General features: G+C 45.4%; 1 protein-coding gene across 4 annotated transcripts in view; it reads left to right on the top strand.

Annotated features, from left to right (window-relative positions):
- LOC145339984 (protein SSUH2 homolog) overlaps positions 1–19,078 on the top strand; it is a 47,699-nt gene that overhangs the window by 12,263 nt on the left and 16,358 nt on the right. For 3 of the 4 annotated variants that reach the window (XM_080184454.1, XM_080184455.1, XM_080184456.1), the window contains exons 5-9: positions 1,837–1,897; positions 7,534–7,658; positions 9,146–9,208; positions 10,482–10,564; positions 12,359–12,451. In XM_080184454.1, coding sequence (XP_080040580.1) covers positions 1,837–1,897; positions 7,534–7,658; positions 9,146–9,208; positions 10,482–10,564; positions 12,359–12,451 — 425 coding nt within the window. The remainder of the gene's footprint in view (positions 1–1,836; positions 1,898–7,533; positions 7,659–9,145; positions 9,209–10,481; positions 10,565–12,358; positions 12,452–19,078) is intronic. The other variant, XM_080184457.1, reaches the window with a different exon arrangement.

Here is a 19,078-nt window from a genome sequence, read left to right as displayed (position 1 = left end):
ACTCCCTCCAAGGCCAAAATATCCTTGCGCAAGTGCAGCGACCAAAACTGCACACAGTACTCTAGCTGTGGCCTCACCAGTGCCCTGTACAGTTGCAGCAAGACCTCCATGCTTTTATATTCTATCCCCCTCACTATAAAGGCCAGCATCCCATTTGCCTTCTTGATCACCTGCTGCACCTGCAGACTGGGTTTTTGTGACTCATACACAAGGACCTCCAGGTCCCTCTGCACCGTAGCATGCTGCAGCTTTTCACCCTTTAAATAGTAATCCCTCCTACTATTATTCCTGCCAAAGTGGATAACCTCACACTTGCTAACATTGTACTCCATCTGCCAGGTCCTCGCCCACTCGCTCAGCCTATCTAGATCCCTCTGCAGACTTTCCACACCCTCCGTGCAATTTGCTTTTCCACTTATCTTTGTGTCATCAGCAAATTTCGTCACCCTACACTCAGCCCCCTCCTCCAGATCATCTATATAAATGGTAAATAGCTGAGGCCCCAGCACCGATCCCTGCGGCACTCCACTAGTCACCAACCGCCAATCAGAATAGCACCCACTGATACCAACTCTCTGCCTCCTATTAGACAGCCAATCCTCTATCCATGCTAACACCTTACCCCCAACTCCATACCCCCAACCTTCTGAAGCAACCTTTTGTGAGGCACCTTATCAAACGCTTTTTGAAAATCGAGAAACACCACATCCACCGGTTCCCCTCTGTCTACTGCACTAGTCACATCCTCATAGAATTCTAATAAATTTGTCACTATCCACTTCCCCTTAACGAAACAGTGCTGCGTCTGCTCTATCAAACCATTCTTCTCTAGGTGCCTCGCTATTTCTTCTTTGATGACAGATTCAAGCATTTTTCCTTCAAATGGACACAGCCTCAGGAAGCAAATATTCTGTTCATGGATCCTAATAACATGGACTGTGATTGGGCCCTGGTGACGGAGCGCTGGGCTGTGATTGGGCCCTGGTGACGGAGCGCTGGGCTGTGATTGGGCCCTGGTGACGGAGCGCTGGGCTGTGATTGGGCCCTGGTGACGGAGCGCTGGGCTGTGATTGGGCCCTGGTGACGGAGCGCTGGGCTGTGATTGGGCCCTGGTGACGGAGCGCTGGGCTGTGATTGGGCCCTGGTGACGGAGCGCTGGGCTGTGATTGGGCCCTGGTGACGGAGCGCTGGGCTGTGATTGGGCCCTGGTGACGGAGCGCTGGGCTGTGATTGGGCCCTGGTGACGGAGCGCTGGGCTGTGATTGGGCCCTGGTGACGGAGCGCTGGGCTGTGATTGCCTGCTGCTAATAATGTTTTTCGGGACGGGGGAACAGTGGTGTTGTGGATAGTGATTGCCCCAGTAATGGACAGAAGATTGTGATTCGCCCCCATTGATGGGCAGGTGGGATATGATTGGGTCCTGGTGATTGAGTTTTATAGACAATGTTCTCAATTTTTTTTATCCCTTCATGTGATGTGCGCATTGCTGGCAAGGTCAGCATTTGTTGATCATCCCTATTTTCCTTTGAACTTGCAATTGAGAGCAGTTAAGAGTCAATGACATTGCAGTGGGTCTGGAGTCACACGTAAGCCAGACCAAGCAAGGATATTACTAAAGGACATTAGTGAACCAGATGGGTTTTTACAACATTTGATAATAGTTTCATGGTCATTGTTACAAGCTTTATATTCCAGACGTATTAATTGAATTTGAAATTCTGCCAACTGCCATGGTGGAATTTGAACCAATGTTACCAGAGTATTAGCCTGAGTCTCTGGATTACTAGTTCAGAAACACTAAACCCCTTAAATATCTACATTTGTTGTCTCTTTCAGTATCGTCTTGAGACCTTTATCGAATCCCGGCTAACTGAATGGACACATGAGCCATTTAGAGGTGAGAGTGTATTTAGCAAAACTTTTAATTTACTGACCAATTAGAAACTGGAATCAAACATCTTTCTAAAGACACACATCTGCAGTATTCCCAAAGGAATTTCAACCCAATCAATGAAAATCATGTAAGTCAAAATCCAATTTGTGCCATGCTGTTTCTAGGCCAACTTTAGTTTGACCGCTCATCCTCAGTGATACTGCTGTGTTCCTCAGTAAGCATCTCAACTGCAACTACACTGATTGTAACATTTTAAGGTTCCTCCAGTTCTGGCCTCTTGCCTGTCCTCCACTTCCTTCACTCAACCATTATAGTCCATGCCTTCAGCTGTCGAGGCCCCGTGCTCTGAAAGTCCCTCCCTAAATCTCTCTTTCTCTCTTCCATATCATGTTCCTTAAAACCAACCTTAACTCTCATATACTTGATGTAAACATTTGTCCGATTATGCTCCTGTGAAGTGCCTTGAAATATTTTAGTATATTAGAGGTGCGATATAAATCTCCGGAAAACAAGCCAGATGAACTTAGCACCAGAATCACTTTCAAAAGAGAACTGGAGGACTGCTGTATACTCTGTTTCACGGAGGCATGGCTTACTCCTGCTTCACCAGACAGCATCCAACCACCAGAGGACTTCTCAATCCATTGAATGGACCATACAGCGGCCTCAGGCAGGACTAGGGGAAGTAGGGTCTGCTCTCTAATCAACACCTCATGGTGCCTAGATGTAGCAACACTGGCAAGTTTCTGCTTCCCAAACCTAGACTACCTGATGCTAAAATGCTGCCCTATTACCTTTCATGGGAGTTCACCTCCGTTATTCTGATGGTAGCTTGCATCCCACCCCATGGGAACGTGAAGATTGCGCTGGACGAAATGGACACCACTACAAATAGCCTTGAGACGAAACATCCTGAAGCCTTGTTCATCGTGGCCAGGGACTTCAATCAGGCCAAGCTCAAGAGCATACTACCAAGTTACCACCAACATGTCTCCTGCTCCACCAGAGGCCCAAACATCCTAGACCATTGCTACACAAATATCAAACATGCCTACAGCTCTATCGCCCACCCACACTTTGGTAAATCAGACCACAAGGCTGTGCTCCCGCTCCTGGCTTCCAAGCAAAAACTGAAACGGGAGAATCCATCAAAGGAAGTTGTGCAATGTTGGTCTGAGGAATTGGATGATCTCCTATAGGACTGCTTGGAGTCAGTGGACTGGTCAATAATTAAAAACTCTACAACCAGCCTGAAAGAGTATGCCACTACAGTAACTGACTTCATTAGTAAATGTGCAGAAGACTGTGTGCCAAAAAAGCAAATCAGTGTGTTCCCCAACTGGAAACCATGGATGAACAGGGATATCCACTGCTTGCTGAAGGCCAGGTCTGAGGCGTTCAAGTCAGGTGATCCTGACCTGTACAAGAAAGCCAGATACGATCTAAGGAGATCCATCAAAGATGCTAAACGACAGTACTGGATCAAGCTAGAGTCCCAGGCTAGCCACACTGACCTCCATCAACTATGGCAAGGTCTGCAAGACATAACAGGCTACAAGATGAAGACATGTAAAATCGCCAACTCCAAAACACGCTTCCCTGAGGAGCTCAGTGCTTTCTACTCCCATTTTGAGCAAGAAGTCAGCAGGAGCATGCCCTCCACCCTGGTAGCCCTGGATGAACTGATATCTGGGGTCACCATTGCTGATGTCAGAGCAGCTTTCTCAAATGTCAGCCCATGGAAAATGGTTGGCCTGGATGGGGTAACCAGATGAGCACTTAGATTCTACGCAGCTCAATTGGCGGGGATATTTGCAAACATCTTCAACCTCTCTTTATAACAATCTGAGGTCCCTATCTGCTTTAAGAAGATGACCATCATTCGGTATCAAAGAAAAACCAAGCAGCAAGCCTTAATGACTGTTGGTCGGTGGCTCTGACATCCATCATTATGAAGTGCTCCAAAGGGCTAGTCATAGCATGAATCAAGTCCAGCCTCCAGGACTACCTGGATTCATTACAGTTTGCCCGCTGTTGCAAGAGGTTCGCAGCAGATGCATCTCCCCAGCCCTGCACTCAACCCTGGAACACCGAGCTAATAAAGACACCTGTGTGACTCCTATTTACTGACTACAGCTCAGCCATTAACACCATTTATTCCCATAAAACTCATCACCAAACTTCATGGCCTGGGCCTTGGCTCCTCCCTCTGCGACTGGATCCTGAATTTCCTAACTCATAGACCACAGTCATTAGGGATAGGCAACAACACTTCCTCCACAATTATCCTCAACACTAGTGCCCCACAAAGCTGTGTTCTCAGCCCCCTTCTATACTCCTTATACACCTATGACTGGCAATTTCTCCTCCAATTTGATTTTCAAGTTTGCTAACAACACCACCATAGTGGGTCAGATCTCACACAATGACGAGACAGAGTACAGGAATGAGATACAGAATCTGGTGAACTGGTGCGACAACAATAATAAGAACTTAAGAACATAAGAAATAGGAGCAGGAGTATGCCATGTAGCCCTTCGAGCCTGCCCCGCCATTCAACAAGATCGTGGCTGATCTGAAGTGGATCAGTTCCACTTTCCCGCTTTCTCCCCTTAATTCCTTGTCTATCAGAAACCTATCTACCCGTGACTTAAATATATTTAACGAGGTAGCCTCCATCACTTCAATGGGTAGAGAATTCCAGAGAGTCACCACCCTTTGAGTGAAGAAGTTCCTCCTCAACTCCGTTCTAAACTGCCCCCCACCTTATTTTGAGGCTGTGCCCTCTAGTTCTGTTTTCCTTTCTAAGCGGGAAGAATCTCTCTACCTCTACCCTATCTAGCCCCTTCATTGTCTTATAAGTCTCTATAAGATCCCCCCTCAGCCTTCTAAACTCTAACGGGTACAGGCCCAGTCTATTCAATCTTTCTTCATAAGCTAACCCCCTCATCTCCGGTATCAGCCTGGTGAACCTTCTTTGTACTCCTTCCAAGGCCAATATATCCTTTCACAAATAAGGGGACCAAAACTGCACACAGTACTCCAGCTGCGGCCTCACCAGTGCCCTGTACAGTTGCAGCAAGACCTCCCTGCTTTTATATTCTATCCCCCTCGCGATAAAGGCCAACATTCCATTCGCCTTCCTGATCACCTGCTGCACCTGCAGACTGGGTTTTTGTGACTCATGCACAAGGGCCCCCAGGTCCCTCTGCACCGCAGCATGCTGCAGCTTTTCACCCTTTAAATAATAATCCCTCCTACTATTATTTCTACCAAAGTGGATAACTTCACATTTGCTAACGTTATACTCCATCTGCCAGGTCCTTGCCCACTCACTCAGCCTATCCAGATCTCTCTACAGACTTTCCGCTCCCTCCACGCAATTTGCTTTTCCACTCATCTTCATGTCATCTTCGTGTTACCCTACACTCAGTCCCCTCCTCCAGATCGTCTGTGTAAATGGTAAACAGCTGAGGCCCCAGCACCGATCCCTGTGGCACTCCACTAGTCACCAACTGCCAACCAGAAAAGCACCCATTGATTCCAACTCTCTGCTTCCTGTTAGATCCTCAATCCACGCTAACACTTTACCCCCAACTCCGTGTACTCTAACCTTCTGCAGCAACCTTTCGTGAGGCACCTTATCAAACGCCTTCTGGAAATCTAAAAACACCACATCCACCGGCTCCCCTCTGTCTACCGCACTAGTCACATCCTCATAGAAATCCAATAAATTCATTAAACACGACTTCCCCTTCACAAATCCGTGCTGCATCTGCTTGATCAAACCGTTCTCTTCTAGGTGTTTTGCTATTTCTTCTTTGATGATGGATTCTAGCATTTTTCCAACTACAGACGTTAAGCTAACCGGCCTATAATTCCCTGCCTTTTGTCTGCTACCTTTTTTAAACAGCGGCGTAACATTAACTGTTTTCCAATCCTCTGGCACTTCCCCAGAGTCCAGCAAATTTTGATAAATAATTACTAAGGCATCTGCTATTACTTCTGCCATTTCTTTCAGAACCCTGGGATGCATTCCATCTGGTCTCAGGGACTTGTCTACCTTCAGTCCCGTTAGTCTACCAAGCAATACCTCTCTAGTGACAGTAATTGTATTAAGGACCTCATCTCCTACCGTCCCGCTATCTTTAATATTCAGTAAGCTATTTGTGTCCTCCTCCATGAAGACCGACGCAAAAATCTTATTTAAAGTCTCAGCCATTTCCTCGTTACCCACCGCTAAATCCCCCCTCTCGTCCTCCAAGGGTCCAACATTCACTCTAGCCAGTCTTTTCTTTATATATTTGTAAAAACTTTTACTATCTTTTTTTACATTTAGACCTAGTTTAGCTTCATACTAATCTCTCCCTCAATGTCAACAAAACAAAGGAGATTGTCATCGACCTCAGGAAGCATAAAGGAGAACATGCCCCTATGTACATCAATGGGGACGAAGTAGAAAGGGTCAAGTTTTTAAGTGTCCAGATCACCTGTCCTGGTCCCCCCATGCCAACTCTATAGTTAAGTAAGCCCATCAAAGCCTCTACTTTCTCAGAAGACTAAGGAAATTTGACATGTCTGCTACGACTGTCACTAACTTTTACAGATGCACCATAGAAAGCATTCTTTCTGGTTGTATCACAGCTTAGTATGGCTCCTGCTCTGCCCTACACCACAAGAAACTACAAAAGGTCTTAAATGTAGCCCAATTCATTATTCAAACCAGCCTCCCATCCATTGACTCTGTCTACACCTCCCGCTGCCTCGACAAAGCAGCCAGCATAATTAAGGACCCTATGCACCTTGGACGTTCTCTCTTTCACCTTCTTCTGGGAAAAAGATATAAAAGTCTGAGGTCACATACCAACCGACTCAAGAACAACTTCTTCCCTGATGCTGTCAGAATTTTGAATAGATTTTGAGCCTTGCGTTAAGTTGATCTTTCTCTACATGCTAGCTATGACTGTAATGCTAAATTCTGCACACTCTCGTTTCCTTCTCTATAAAGGGTATGTATAGTGTGCAAGAAACAATACTTTTCACTGTATGCTAGTACATGTGACAATAACAAATCAAATCAAAATCAAATGCAAATTATTGCTGTTATTGTTTTAAATTGTTTTTGTTTTACTCAGCTGGCTATCGATCTTCTGCTTCCACTTGTCAGGAAGCATTATCTGGCCAGTGGGTCAGGATTACCCCTGACTGGAGGTTTAGTGTCATTGGTAAAAGTCAGGTGTTTGGTTGGGGGGGTGGGGTGAGGAGGAGGAGATTTAGGCAAGCATTCTAGTTAGATGGCAGGGAGGGATGCCCAGGCAGTCAAGTTTAAGCTTCGCCTAAGAGAGCTTCAGTGTAATGCCTCATTCAAAAGACAACATTTTGGACAATGCACCACTCACATAGTACTGAACTGAGATGTTGGCTTGGATTCTGTATGCAAGCCTGTCTCGTATTTGGATACCATGACATTCTGATTCTGAGACAACATTGCTGCCAATGAATCAAGGCCCACACAACATGGAGCAGGTGGAGGTTAGTATGTTGAAAATAGACCCCTAGCCACTTTATGAATGATTTACCCCCTCAGACTCTTGCTCAGTTTTGACATGTGATTGAGTTGTAAAACGTATTCTTTGCAGGTCAGCCAGTCGACAGTATCGCCTGTGGCTCTCCTCCCCTTCCATGGGATGTTGTTGTTGAGATCCCACCAATGTTTCAGGATTCTATAAAGAAAGTTCCGGTTCCTCACACTGCAGCAGTCAAGGTGATTGTTACGGATTTGCCCAAAGATTGCCAGAAAGTCCAGGAAATCATTCTTCCCTCTGGGATTATCAGTTTTTTCAGTGATATTGAAACAAACACATGTGAATTGCTAATAGAACATCAAAGGAAGAATTTATATCTAAAATGAAGGGGGGGGGGAATTCTCCCAGCCCGCTACACTGCTCCAGCAGCACAATGGGCCAGGAGATATCAGTGGGGGCTGTTTCACGGGCTTTCCGCTGGGCACCAAGGCCTCTGCGAGTCTCCCAGCCCAAGGTTTCCAGAGTAATCAGCTGCACCCCAGAAACTGACATGGAGCTGCTTCAATATGGAAATCACAATTTCTAGACTAAAGTCTCTGGGTCCGCCAGCATCTCCCCCCACCCCACCAGGAGTGGTTCACTCCAGCAGGGTTTACAATTGCTCCCCACTAATGGGGAACAGATGGCCAACCCCACTGGAGTGAACAGAAGCCCCCCTCCCCCAGGAGTAAGGAGGGTGCTCCTTGGGCAGTGCTAACCTGGGGCAGAGCCAGAGGAGATGGGGTCTATGGGGGTGGAGTCTATTGTGGGTGGGGCCTATTGGGGCAATCGATGGGGGTAGGGGGTGACCACTCTGCACTTAAATTGCTGGCAGAGGGAGGGAGGCCGGTGATTGGGACAGGCCATCGGGGGTAGAGGTTTGTGATTGTTGGGAGCAGGTAGGGAATTGAGTGACTGGGGCTAGCCAGGTGGGGCGGGTGTACATTGGGGCTTGCCTGGTGATGTCTAGGAGGCCAGCGATCAGGATGGGGGGCTTTGCCATGAGGGGTTGCAGGGCTGGCTATTGATCAGGAGGCCAGCAATGAGGGGCCACTTTGCATGTACTGATCTATATGCTGACAGATTGGCATATGTGCAGATGCCCACTCAGCGCTATGCTGCCAGCCTCTCAGGCAGGAATAGGTCCTACCCTCTGATTTTCAGAGTGAATTATGCTAGGGTACTCTGATGCCCAGCAGGAGTTACTCCCATTTTCCTGCAAATTGGGGACTTAGAATTTTTTTTGGCTGAATCTTACACTCTTACACTCAGGATGTTCTTCTCCCAACCTGTTGTATCCTAATCCTGTCTAATCCTATATCCAGTATAAGTGCTGTAGCTTGCCCCATTTTAATCTAATCTAGCATAACCTAACTCCAGCCTGTTGGAATCTATCCTATCCTATCTTGATGTATTTGGCTGTCTTCTATCATATTCAAATTTCTCCATCTCTGATAATGATGTCTTTACCGTAGTGAATCCTGTCTGATATATTGCATATTATGATAGACTATATAATCCAACATTTCACAAAACTTTTCAGTCTCTTGTTCTAGTCCAGTCTGCCCTGTTCTCATCCACCCTGTATTGGAGAACTGACTGTTTAAGGAATGAGAGTAAAGTTGGGTTGGTGGAGATTGGCTCTCTGTGAGATCAGGTTCATTTGATTCATTGTGTTCTGTTTCAGCGTTGCCACAAATGCAAGGGCAGAGGGAAATACCGGTGTTCACATTGCAGCGGGAAGGGAAAGGTGAGTCATGGACTTTATAGTTTAATTTTTACAACTTACAGTTATTTACCTGTAGCATGCCAATGCGATAAGACTAAGTATTCTCAAAATCCTTTCCTCTTTTCCTCCCTTTCACATCTGAAGGTGCTAACTCTGGGATCAGGCTACAGTTCCACCTGTGCCAGCACCTTACAGTTTACCTGTCAAGCTGATGGATGACAATGAAGGGTAGGGTTCCTTGGAGATTACCCTATCATTCCATACACCCACACCTTCTGTAGGTCAAGATGGGGTGGGGAAAACTCCAACTCAGATTAACTCAATCTGGAATATTTCATATCTCAGCCCCTCACTGGGAAATGAATTTCTGCATTTGTGTAGGTAATGAGTCTTGTGTTATTGGCTTGTCCAGGCTACTGATATAGTCCAAGACAAGTCCTCTATCTTATAGTACAGTGATTACTGGACTGGACAAAGATTTGAGCTAATAATCCAGTCAGCACAGAAGTTCCAATCTTATTGTCACAGTTTGGGAATTTAAAATCACTTCAATAATTCTGCAGAATGTGTCAGTGAAAGACTGAGGATGTTGAATGGTCATGAAGACCCACCTTGTTCATTAATGTCCTTTAGGGAATCAAACCTCCCATCATTACCTGGTCTGGACTACATGTGACTCCAGTCCTGCAGCTGTTAACCCTTAACACACACTCAGGTGGCTAGCAAGACACTCAGTTGCACTATGATTGGCAATGGAAGCTGCCAACACTGAAACCGGAGGAAACCCACGCAGGAGGAATTGGGGGAGAGAAAAAAGTGTGCAGCTTTAAAATAGGATGAATTTTGGACATTCTTAGTGCACTGCTGAGTATACTCTTGCTTTCAACTGGTTTGTGTGATAAATTCAGTCAAATTCCTGCATCATGGGGGTCATTTTAATGAAATTCTCCAGACAGGGCACTTTCAGGGTTAGGTGGGCTGTTGGTTTTACACCCCGTTCAGTATTACTCTACACTGACTTCAACTCTTTGGTTTCAGTTTCCTGATGGGTGGTTAGGTGAAAATGGCCAATATTAACACCCCAGCCCCACTCTCCACCCTGCCCTCACAACCTGCCTTTCCCCCATCCATCTGCAGCAGAGGTAGAATACGGGCTGGGGCCTGTACTCTGCTGTGCTGGGTGGGAAAGAATTCCTTTGCTGAGTGGGAGTGTATTGGAGCTACATCCATTCTCTGGGTAACCTGGATACAAATTCTTTTGATGTCAAATACAAGTGTTTTATTTTAAATGCAGCTAAAATGTCTGTCATGTGGGAGTCGAGGGATAGTACATGGAAATAAAAGGTGCATCCAATGTGGAGGGAGAGGAATGAAAAGGTAAATTGTTAGTGTTATCTTGTGTACATTGTGTTCTTATAAGCTTTTCTCTAATTGTTTTACTGGCCTCGCTAGAGGATTCTGAGCACGTGCAGGTTTGGCAGGCTTTTCAGTCTGCAAGAGAGTGTTCTGCAAGTGCTTCTGTTTTCATAGCTATTACTATTCTGCTGAGTTACTGTTATTATTAAACATTGTTACTTATTTACATAAAGAAGTTTTTTAAACAGTACACTTGACTACCTTTATTGTGGTCTCAAGTTACTATATAATTAAAAACAGTGCTGCAAAGAATTTCATTCAACCCTTGCTTTCTGACCAACTAAACAAAGGAATAATTTTGTGAAGGTGGTTAGCAGTGTGGATTCGTCAATTGATTGACAGGGTGGGTAGGGTTGGCATAAGGGCATGGTACAATTGGCTGCAGCATCTCTGACTTAGAGAGAAGCAGGGTCCCTGTCTCACACATTATCATAATCCATTCAGATCTGTGGAGAATACTTCTCCATGACCTTGGGGAGAGGAAACAGGACATGTGTACAATGGCACTCACGGTTGAGCAACTCATCCAACCACACTGCTCTGGGCTTGCACTCGAGCAATGGCTGAGAGCTAGCCAGGATAAGATCTTAAAACTGGGGCTAGGATAGAGGTCAGGAAACATAACATCACCCAAATAACAGTGAAAATCTGCGACTGTCTGCTCCAAAAAGCAGAGATTTCTGAAGGTCAACTGAACAAAAGGTGCTAAGGGTGACCAAACTTTAATCGGTAAATGGGATTAAGATACAGATCAATGATCTGACTGAATGGTGAGTAAGCTCAAGTGACTGAGTGGTCTACTCCTGTTCCAGTATTTCTAAAACAATGTATAAGAAGGGTAAAGGAGAAATGGCAGGAGATTGGGACTAGCTGGTTAGCTCTTTGTAATAGTCAATATATCCACATGATGGGCCAAACAATCTCTGTGCATAACATCATGAATCTGCCTCTGTGTGCCAGGCTTCGCTAGTGCCGTAGTCTGTCAAGGGCATGTCAACATTTAACTTTAACAGTTGGATTTTGTGCAATTGTTGCTGGCCATTTGCTGTTGGTTCTTCCAAAATTTATCCCCAGGAAATGAACAGGGCCTAATAAAAGGTGGCACAGTAGTTAGCATAATACCAGGGACCTGGGTTCAATTCCAGCCTTGGGCGACTGTCTGTGTGGAGTTTGCACATTCTCCCTGTGTCTGTGTGGGTTTCCTGTGGGTGCTATGGTTTTCTCCCACAGTCTAAAGATGTGCAGATTAGGTGGACTAGCCATGATAAAATGCCCCTTACTGTCCCATGATGTGTTACTTAGTTGGATTAACTATGGTAAATGCATGGAGTTACAGGGATATGGCAGAGGGGAAGGTCTGGATGGGTGCTCCTTTGGAGAGCTGGTCTAGACTGAATGGGCCAAATGGCCTCTTTCTGCACTGTAGGGATTCTAGGGTTCTAGTGGCCCAAAAACATATCAAGTACTGTGTATAAATGCAGCACAGCTTGCTTAATAGATAAAAACAGGGGTCTCCAAATTATGGCCTGTGGGCCACATCTGGTCCACAGCGGGCCACATCCAGCCCACGAAAATGCAAATTTATTCATTAATTTATAAAACTAATTTTTTTCTTTGGCCCGCAAAAATGTGTAAAATATACGATGTGGCCCTCGTACTGAAAAGTTTGGAGACCGCTGGACAAGAACATGATTTTCAAAGAGTTTGGAGAAGGAATTGAGTTTGCTCTGGTAACATCAGTGTCATTGTACTCAGATGTGGCCCTTGCCTAGGCAGAGGCACTCGGACTTGCCATATCTGCAAAACCAGTGGCCAGTTGCTATTCTACATTCAACTGACAGTAAAATGGTAAGTAGCAGGTGTATTGTATCCCTGTGGTCCTTATGTGGAGATATTAAAACAGGCTTGTGTAACATGCAGCCCTAGGGCCCCATATAGCCCCTTTATGTGGCCCCTAAAGCTGGTCAAATGGGTGCGCTTGAATGGAATAATCAGCATAGAGCTGCTCCTCCAATCACAGGTCATTACTTTCCCATGTTTGCTGCTGATAGGCTCCTGAGTAAGCCTGCAGCATATGTGGGAGAGAAACAATCAGTGATTGGACAAGCAGCAAACACCTCCAAGAGTGGGTTCAGGGCCCAGGGAGCCCAGGGCCAGGAGCAAGGCCCAGGGAGCAGAAGTGTCAGAGTGCAGGGCTCAGGGAGTAGGGCCAGAAGCAAGGCCATGGATGAACAGGTATATCCACTGCTTGCTGAAGTCCAGATCTGAGGCGTTCAAGTCAGGCAACCCTGACCTGTACAAGAAAGCCAGATATGATCTAAGGAGATCCATCAAAGATGCCAAAAGACATACCAGACCAAGTTAGAGTCCTAGGCTAGCCACACCGATTCCCATTGACTATAAGGATATAAGAACTAGGAGCAGGAATAGACCATCTGGCCCCTCGAGTCTGCTCCGCCATTCAATAAGATCATGGCTGATCTTTTTGTAGACTCAGCTCCACTTACCTGCCCGCTTACCATAACCCTTAATTCCTTTACTGTCCAAAAATGTATCTATCTTTGCCTTAAAAACATTCAATGAGGTAGCCTCAACTGCTTCTCTGGGCAGGGAATTCCACAGATTCACAACCCTTTGTGTGAAGAAATTCCTCATCAACTCAGTCCTAAATCTGCTTCCCCTTATTTTGAGGCTATGCCCCCTAGTTCTAGTTTCACCCACCAGTGAAAACAACTTCCTGCTTCTATCTCATCTATTCCCTTCATAATCTTATATATTTCTGTAAGATCTCCCCTCGTTCTTCTGAATTCCAATGAGTATAGTCCCAGGCTACTCGGTCTCTTTTCATAAGCCAACCCTCTCAACTCCGGAATCAACCTAGTGAATCTCCTCTGCACCCTCTCCAATGCCAGTATATCCTTTCTCAAGTAAGGAGAACAAAACTGTACACAGTACTTCAGGTGTGGCCTCACCAGCACCTTATACATCTGCAATGTAATCTCGCTGTTTATAAACTCCATCTCTCTAGCAATGAAGGACAAAATTCCATTTGCCTTCTTAATTACCTGCTGCACCTGCAAACCAACTCCTTGAGATTCCTGCACAAGGACACCCAGGTTCCTCTGCACAGTGGCATTTGGAATTTTTTACCATTTAAATAATGGTCCATTTTGCTGTTATTCGTACCAAAATGGATGACCTCACATTTACAACATTGTACTCCATTTGCCAGACCCTCGCCCACTCACTTAGACTATCTATATCCCTTTGCAACTTTCAGCATCCTCTGCACACTTTGCTTTTCCACCCATCTTAGTGTCATCTGCGAATTTTGACACACTACACTTGGTCCCCAACTCCAAATCATGTATGTAAATCGTAAACAATTGCGGTCCCAACACAGATCCCTGAAGCACACCACTAGTCACTGATCGCCAACCAGAAAAACACCAATTTACCCCCAATCTTTGCTTTTTGTTAATTAACCTCCATGCTAATACATTACCTGTAACACTGTGCACCTTTATCTTATGTAGCAGCCTTTGGTACAGCACCTTGTCAAATGCCTTCTGGAAATCCAGATACGTCACATCCACAGATTCCCCAGTGCCCACTGCACATGTAACGTTCTCAACGAATTCCACCAGATTAGTCAAACATGATCTGCCCTTCATGAACCCATGCTGCGTCTTACCAATGGGACAATTTACATCCAGATGTCTCGCTATTTCTTCCTTGATAGATTCGAGCATTTTCCCTACTACAGAAGTTAAGCTAACCACCTATAGTTACATGCCTTTTGTCTACCTCGTTTTTTAAACAGTGGCGTCACATTTCTTGTTTTCCAATCTGCGGGAACCACTCCAGAGTCCAGCGAATTTTGGTAAATTACCACTAGTGCATTTGCTATTTCTCCCGCCATCTCTTTTAGTACCCTGGGATGCATTCCATCAGGACCAGGAGACTTGTCTACCTTTAGCCCCATTTACTTGCCCAAAACTACCTCTTTCGTGATAATATAGTTTCTAGGTTCTCACCTGCCATAGCCTTCCTGTCATCAATTTTTGGCATGTTATTTGTGTCTTCCACTGTGAAAACCGACACACAATATCTGTTCAATGCCTCAGCCATTTTCTCATTTCCAGTTATTACATCCCCCTTCTCATTCTCTAAAAGGCCAATGTTTACTTTTGCCACTCTTTTTCGTTTTATATATTTGTAGAAACTTTTGCTATCTGTTTTTATATTCTGAGCTAGTTTACTCTCATAATCCATCTTACCTTTCTTTATAGCTTTTTTTTGTGGCTTTCTGCTGATCTTTAAAGATTTCCCAATCCTCTAGGTTTCCACTAATTTTTGCCACTTTGTGTGCATTTTCTTTCAAGTTGATACCCTCCTTTATTCCCTTAGATATCCATTGCGGAATATCTCTTTTTCTACAGTCCTTCCTTATCACTAGTATATACTTTTGCTGAGCACAGTGAAAGATTGCTTTGAAGGTCCTCCACTGTTCCTCAATTGTCCCACCATAAAGATTTTGCTCCCACTCTACCTTAGCCAACTCTTCCATCATCCCTTTAGTCTCCTTTGTTTAAGGACAAGACACTGGTATTGGATTTTACTTTCTCATGCTCCATCTGTATTTTAAATTCAACCATGTTGTGATCGCTTCTTCCAAGAGGATCCCTAACTGCACGATCATTAATTATTCCAGTCTCATTACACAGGACCAGATCTAGGATGGCTTGCTCCCTTGTTGGTTCTATTACATACTGTTCAAGGAAGCTATTGCGGATACATTCTATGAACTCCTGCTCAAGGCTGCCTTGACTGACCTGGGGTTTGACCAATTGATTTGTAGATTAAAATCCCCCATGATAATTGCTGTACCAGTTTTACATGCATCAGTTATTTCTTCATTTATTTCTCGCCCCACCATTATGTCATTATTTGGTGGCCTATAGACTATGCCTATCAGTGACTTTTTCTCCTTACTATTTCTAATTTCCACCCAAATGGATTCAACATCTTTTTCCATAGAGCCTATATCATCTGTCACTAGCGCCCTGATATCATCCTTAAATATCAGAGCTACACCACCTTTCTTACCTTCCTGTTGGTCCTTCCGAACAGTTTGATACTCCTGGATATTCAATTCCCAGTTATGACTATTCTGCAACCATGTCTCTGTAATGGCCACCAAATCATATTCATTTGCGATGATTTGTGCTGTCAACTCATTTACGTTGTTTTGAATGCTACAAGCATTTGGATAAAGTGCCCTTCTGCTAGTTTTTGTACCTTCTTTTTGAATTCCAACACTTACATTAATAACATCACCTGTGTTCTCCTTCCTTTTAACTTTTTTCCTGGTTTTTGATGTAGTTGGAACCTTCTCCCCACATTTTGTCCTTATTACCTCCTTTTTGGACTTCTTACATAAGTTCCCATCTCCCTGGCATATTAGTTTAAATCCTCCTCAACCACTCTAGCAAACACTCTCCCTAGGACATCAGTCCCAGTCCTGATATAGGTGTCCTTGCAGACTATGGGAAAGTTTGCAAGACATAACAGGCTACAAGATGAAGGCACGTAAAATCGCCAGCTTCAACACACACCTCCCTGATGAGCTCAATGCATTCTACGCCCATTTTGAACAAGAGGTCAGCGAGAGCATGCCCTCCACACTGGAAGCCCTGGATGAACCTGTATTTGGAGTCACCATTGCAGATGTCAAAGTAGTTTTCTTGAAGGGCAACCCACAGAAGGCAAATGGCCCAGATGGATCAACTGGCAGGAGTATTCGCAGAGATCTTCAACCTCTCCTCTTTACAATAATCTGAGGTCTCTATCTGCTTCAAAAAGATGACCATCATCCTGGTACCTAAGAAAAACCAAGCAGCAATTCTTAATGACTATCGGCCAGTAGCTCTGACTTCCATCGTTAAGATGTGCTCTGAAAGACAAGTCATGGCACAAATTAATTCCAGCCTCCCGGACTATCTGGATCCACTACAGTTTGCCTACCGTTGCAACAGGTCCACAGCAGACGCCATTCTCCTGGCCCTGCACTCAACCATGGAACACAAGGACACCTATGTCAGACTCATATTTATTGAATACAGCTCAGCCTTCAACACCATTATTCCCACGAAACTCATCTCCAAACTCTGCGGCCTGGGCCTCGGCACCTCCCTCTGTGACTGGATCCTGAATTTCCTAACTCATAGACCACAATTAGTAAGGATAGTCAACAACACCTCCTCCATGATCATCCTCAACACTGGTGCCCCACAAGGCTGTGTTCTCAGCCCCCTACTATACTTGTACACCTATGACTGTGTGGCCAATTTTCCTCCAATTCGATTATCAAGTTTGCTGACGACACCACTGTAGTGGGTTGGATTTCAAACAGTGATGAGACAGAGTATAGGAATGAGATAGAAAATCTGGTGAACTGGTGCAGCAACAATAATCTCTCCCTCGATGTCAACAAAACGAAGGAGGATGTTATCAACTTCAGGAAGCATAAAGGAGAACATACCCCTGTTTATATCAATGGGGACAAAGTAGACAGGATCGAGAGCTTCAAGTTTTTAGGTGTCCAGATCACCAATAACCTGTCCTGGTCCCCCCATGCCAATACTATAATTAAGAAAGCCCATCAACATCTCTACTTTCTCAGAAGACTAAGGAAATTTGGCATGTCAGCTATAACTCACACCAACATTTACAGATGCACTACAGAAAGCATTCTTTCTGTTTGTATCACAGCTTGGTATGACTCCTGCTCTGCCTAAGACTGCAAGGAACTACAAAAGGTCATGAATGTAGCCCAATCCATTATGCAAACCAGCCTCCCATCCATTGACTCTGTCTACACTTCCCGCTGCCTCGGCAAAGCAGCCAGCATAATTAAGGACCCCACGCACCCTGGTCATTCTCTCTTCCACCTTCTTCCGTCGGGAAAAAGATGCAATAGCCTGAGGTCACGTACCAACCAATTCAAGAACATCTTCCTCCTTGCTGCCATCAGACATTTGAATGGACTGATCTTGCATTAAATTGATCTTTCTCTACGCCCTAGCTATGACTGTAACGTACATTCCATACTGTCTTGTTTTCTTCTCTGTGAATGGTATGCTTTGTCTGTATAAGAACATAAGAACATAAGAAATAGGAGCAGGAGTAGGCCATCTAGCCCTTCGAGCCTGCCCCGCCATTCAATAAGATCATGGCTGATCTGTTGTGGCTCAGTTCCACTTTCCCGCCCTCTCCCCATAACCCTTAATCCCCTCTCTTATCAAGAACCCATCAACCCGCTTCTTAAAAATATTTAGCGAGGCAGCCTCCACCACTTCAACGGACAGAGAATTCCAGAGATTCACCACCCTTTGAGTGAAGAAGTTCCTCCTCAACTCCGTTCTAAACCGCCTCCCCTTTATCTTGAGGCTGTGCCCCCTAGTCCTACTGTCTTTTTTGAGCGGGAAGAGTCTCTCCACCTCTATCCTATCCATCCCATTCATCATCTTATACATCTCAATGAGATCTCCCCTCATTCTTCTAAACTCTAACGAGTACAAGCCTAGTTTATTCAGCCTCTCCTCATAGCTCAATCCCCTCAACTCCGGTATCAGCCTAGTAAACCTCCTCTGCACTCCCTCCAGGGCCAAAATATCCTTGCGCAGGTGCGGCGCCCAAAACTGCACACAGTACTCCAGCTGCGGCCTCACCAATGCCCTATACAGCTGCAGCAAGACCTCCCTACTTTTATATTCAATCCCCCTCGCTATGAAGGCCAGCATCCCATTCGCCTTCCTGACCACCTGCTGCACCTGCAAGCTGGGTTTTTGCAACTCATGCACAAGGACCCCGAGGTCCCTCTGCACCGTCGCCTGCTGCAGTTTTTCGCCACGTAAGTAATAGTCCTTCCTACCATTCTTCCTACCAAAGTGGACCACCTCACACTTGCCAACATTAAATTCCATTTGCCATTTCCTGGCCCATTCGCCCAGCCTATCTAGATCCTTCTGCAGACTCTCCACACCCTCCGCACAATTTGCCTTTCCCCCAATCTTGGTGTCACCAGCAAATTTCGACACCCTGCACTCGGTTCCCTCCTCCAGATCATCTATATAAATGGTAAATAGCTGAGGCCCCAGCACCGACCCCTGGGGCACCCCACTAGTCACCAACCGCCAATCCGAATAGCACCCATTGACCCCCACTCTCTGCCTCCTATTTGACAACCAATCCTCTATCCATGCTAACACCCTACCCCCAACTCCATGTCCCCTGACCTTCTGCAATAACCTCTTGTGAGGTACCTTGTCAAACGCCTTCTGAAAATCCAGAAAGACCACAACCACCGGCTCTCCTCTATCCACTGCCCTAGACACATCCTCATAGAACTCCAGTAAATTTGTCAGACACGACTTCCCTTTAATGAAACCGTGTTGCGTCCGCCCTATCAAG

This window comes from Carcharhinus amblyrhynchos, chromosome 3, assembly GCF_965287045.1.
Source record: "Carcharhinus amblyrhynchos chromosome 3, sCarAmb.v2.hapA, whole genome shotgun sequence".
NCBI lineage: Eukaryota > Metazoa > Chordata > Chondrichthyes > Carcharhiniformes > Carcharhinidae > Carcharhinus > Carcharhinus amblyrhynchos.
This window is presented reverse-complemented; position numbering and strand designations above follow the sequence as displayed.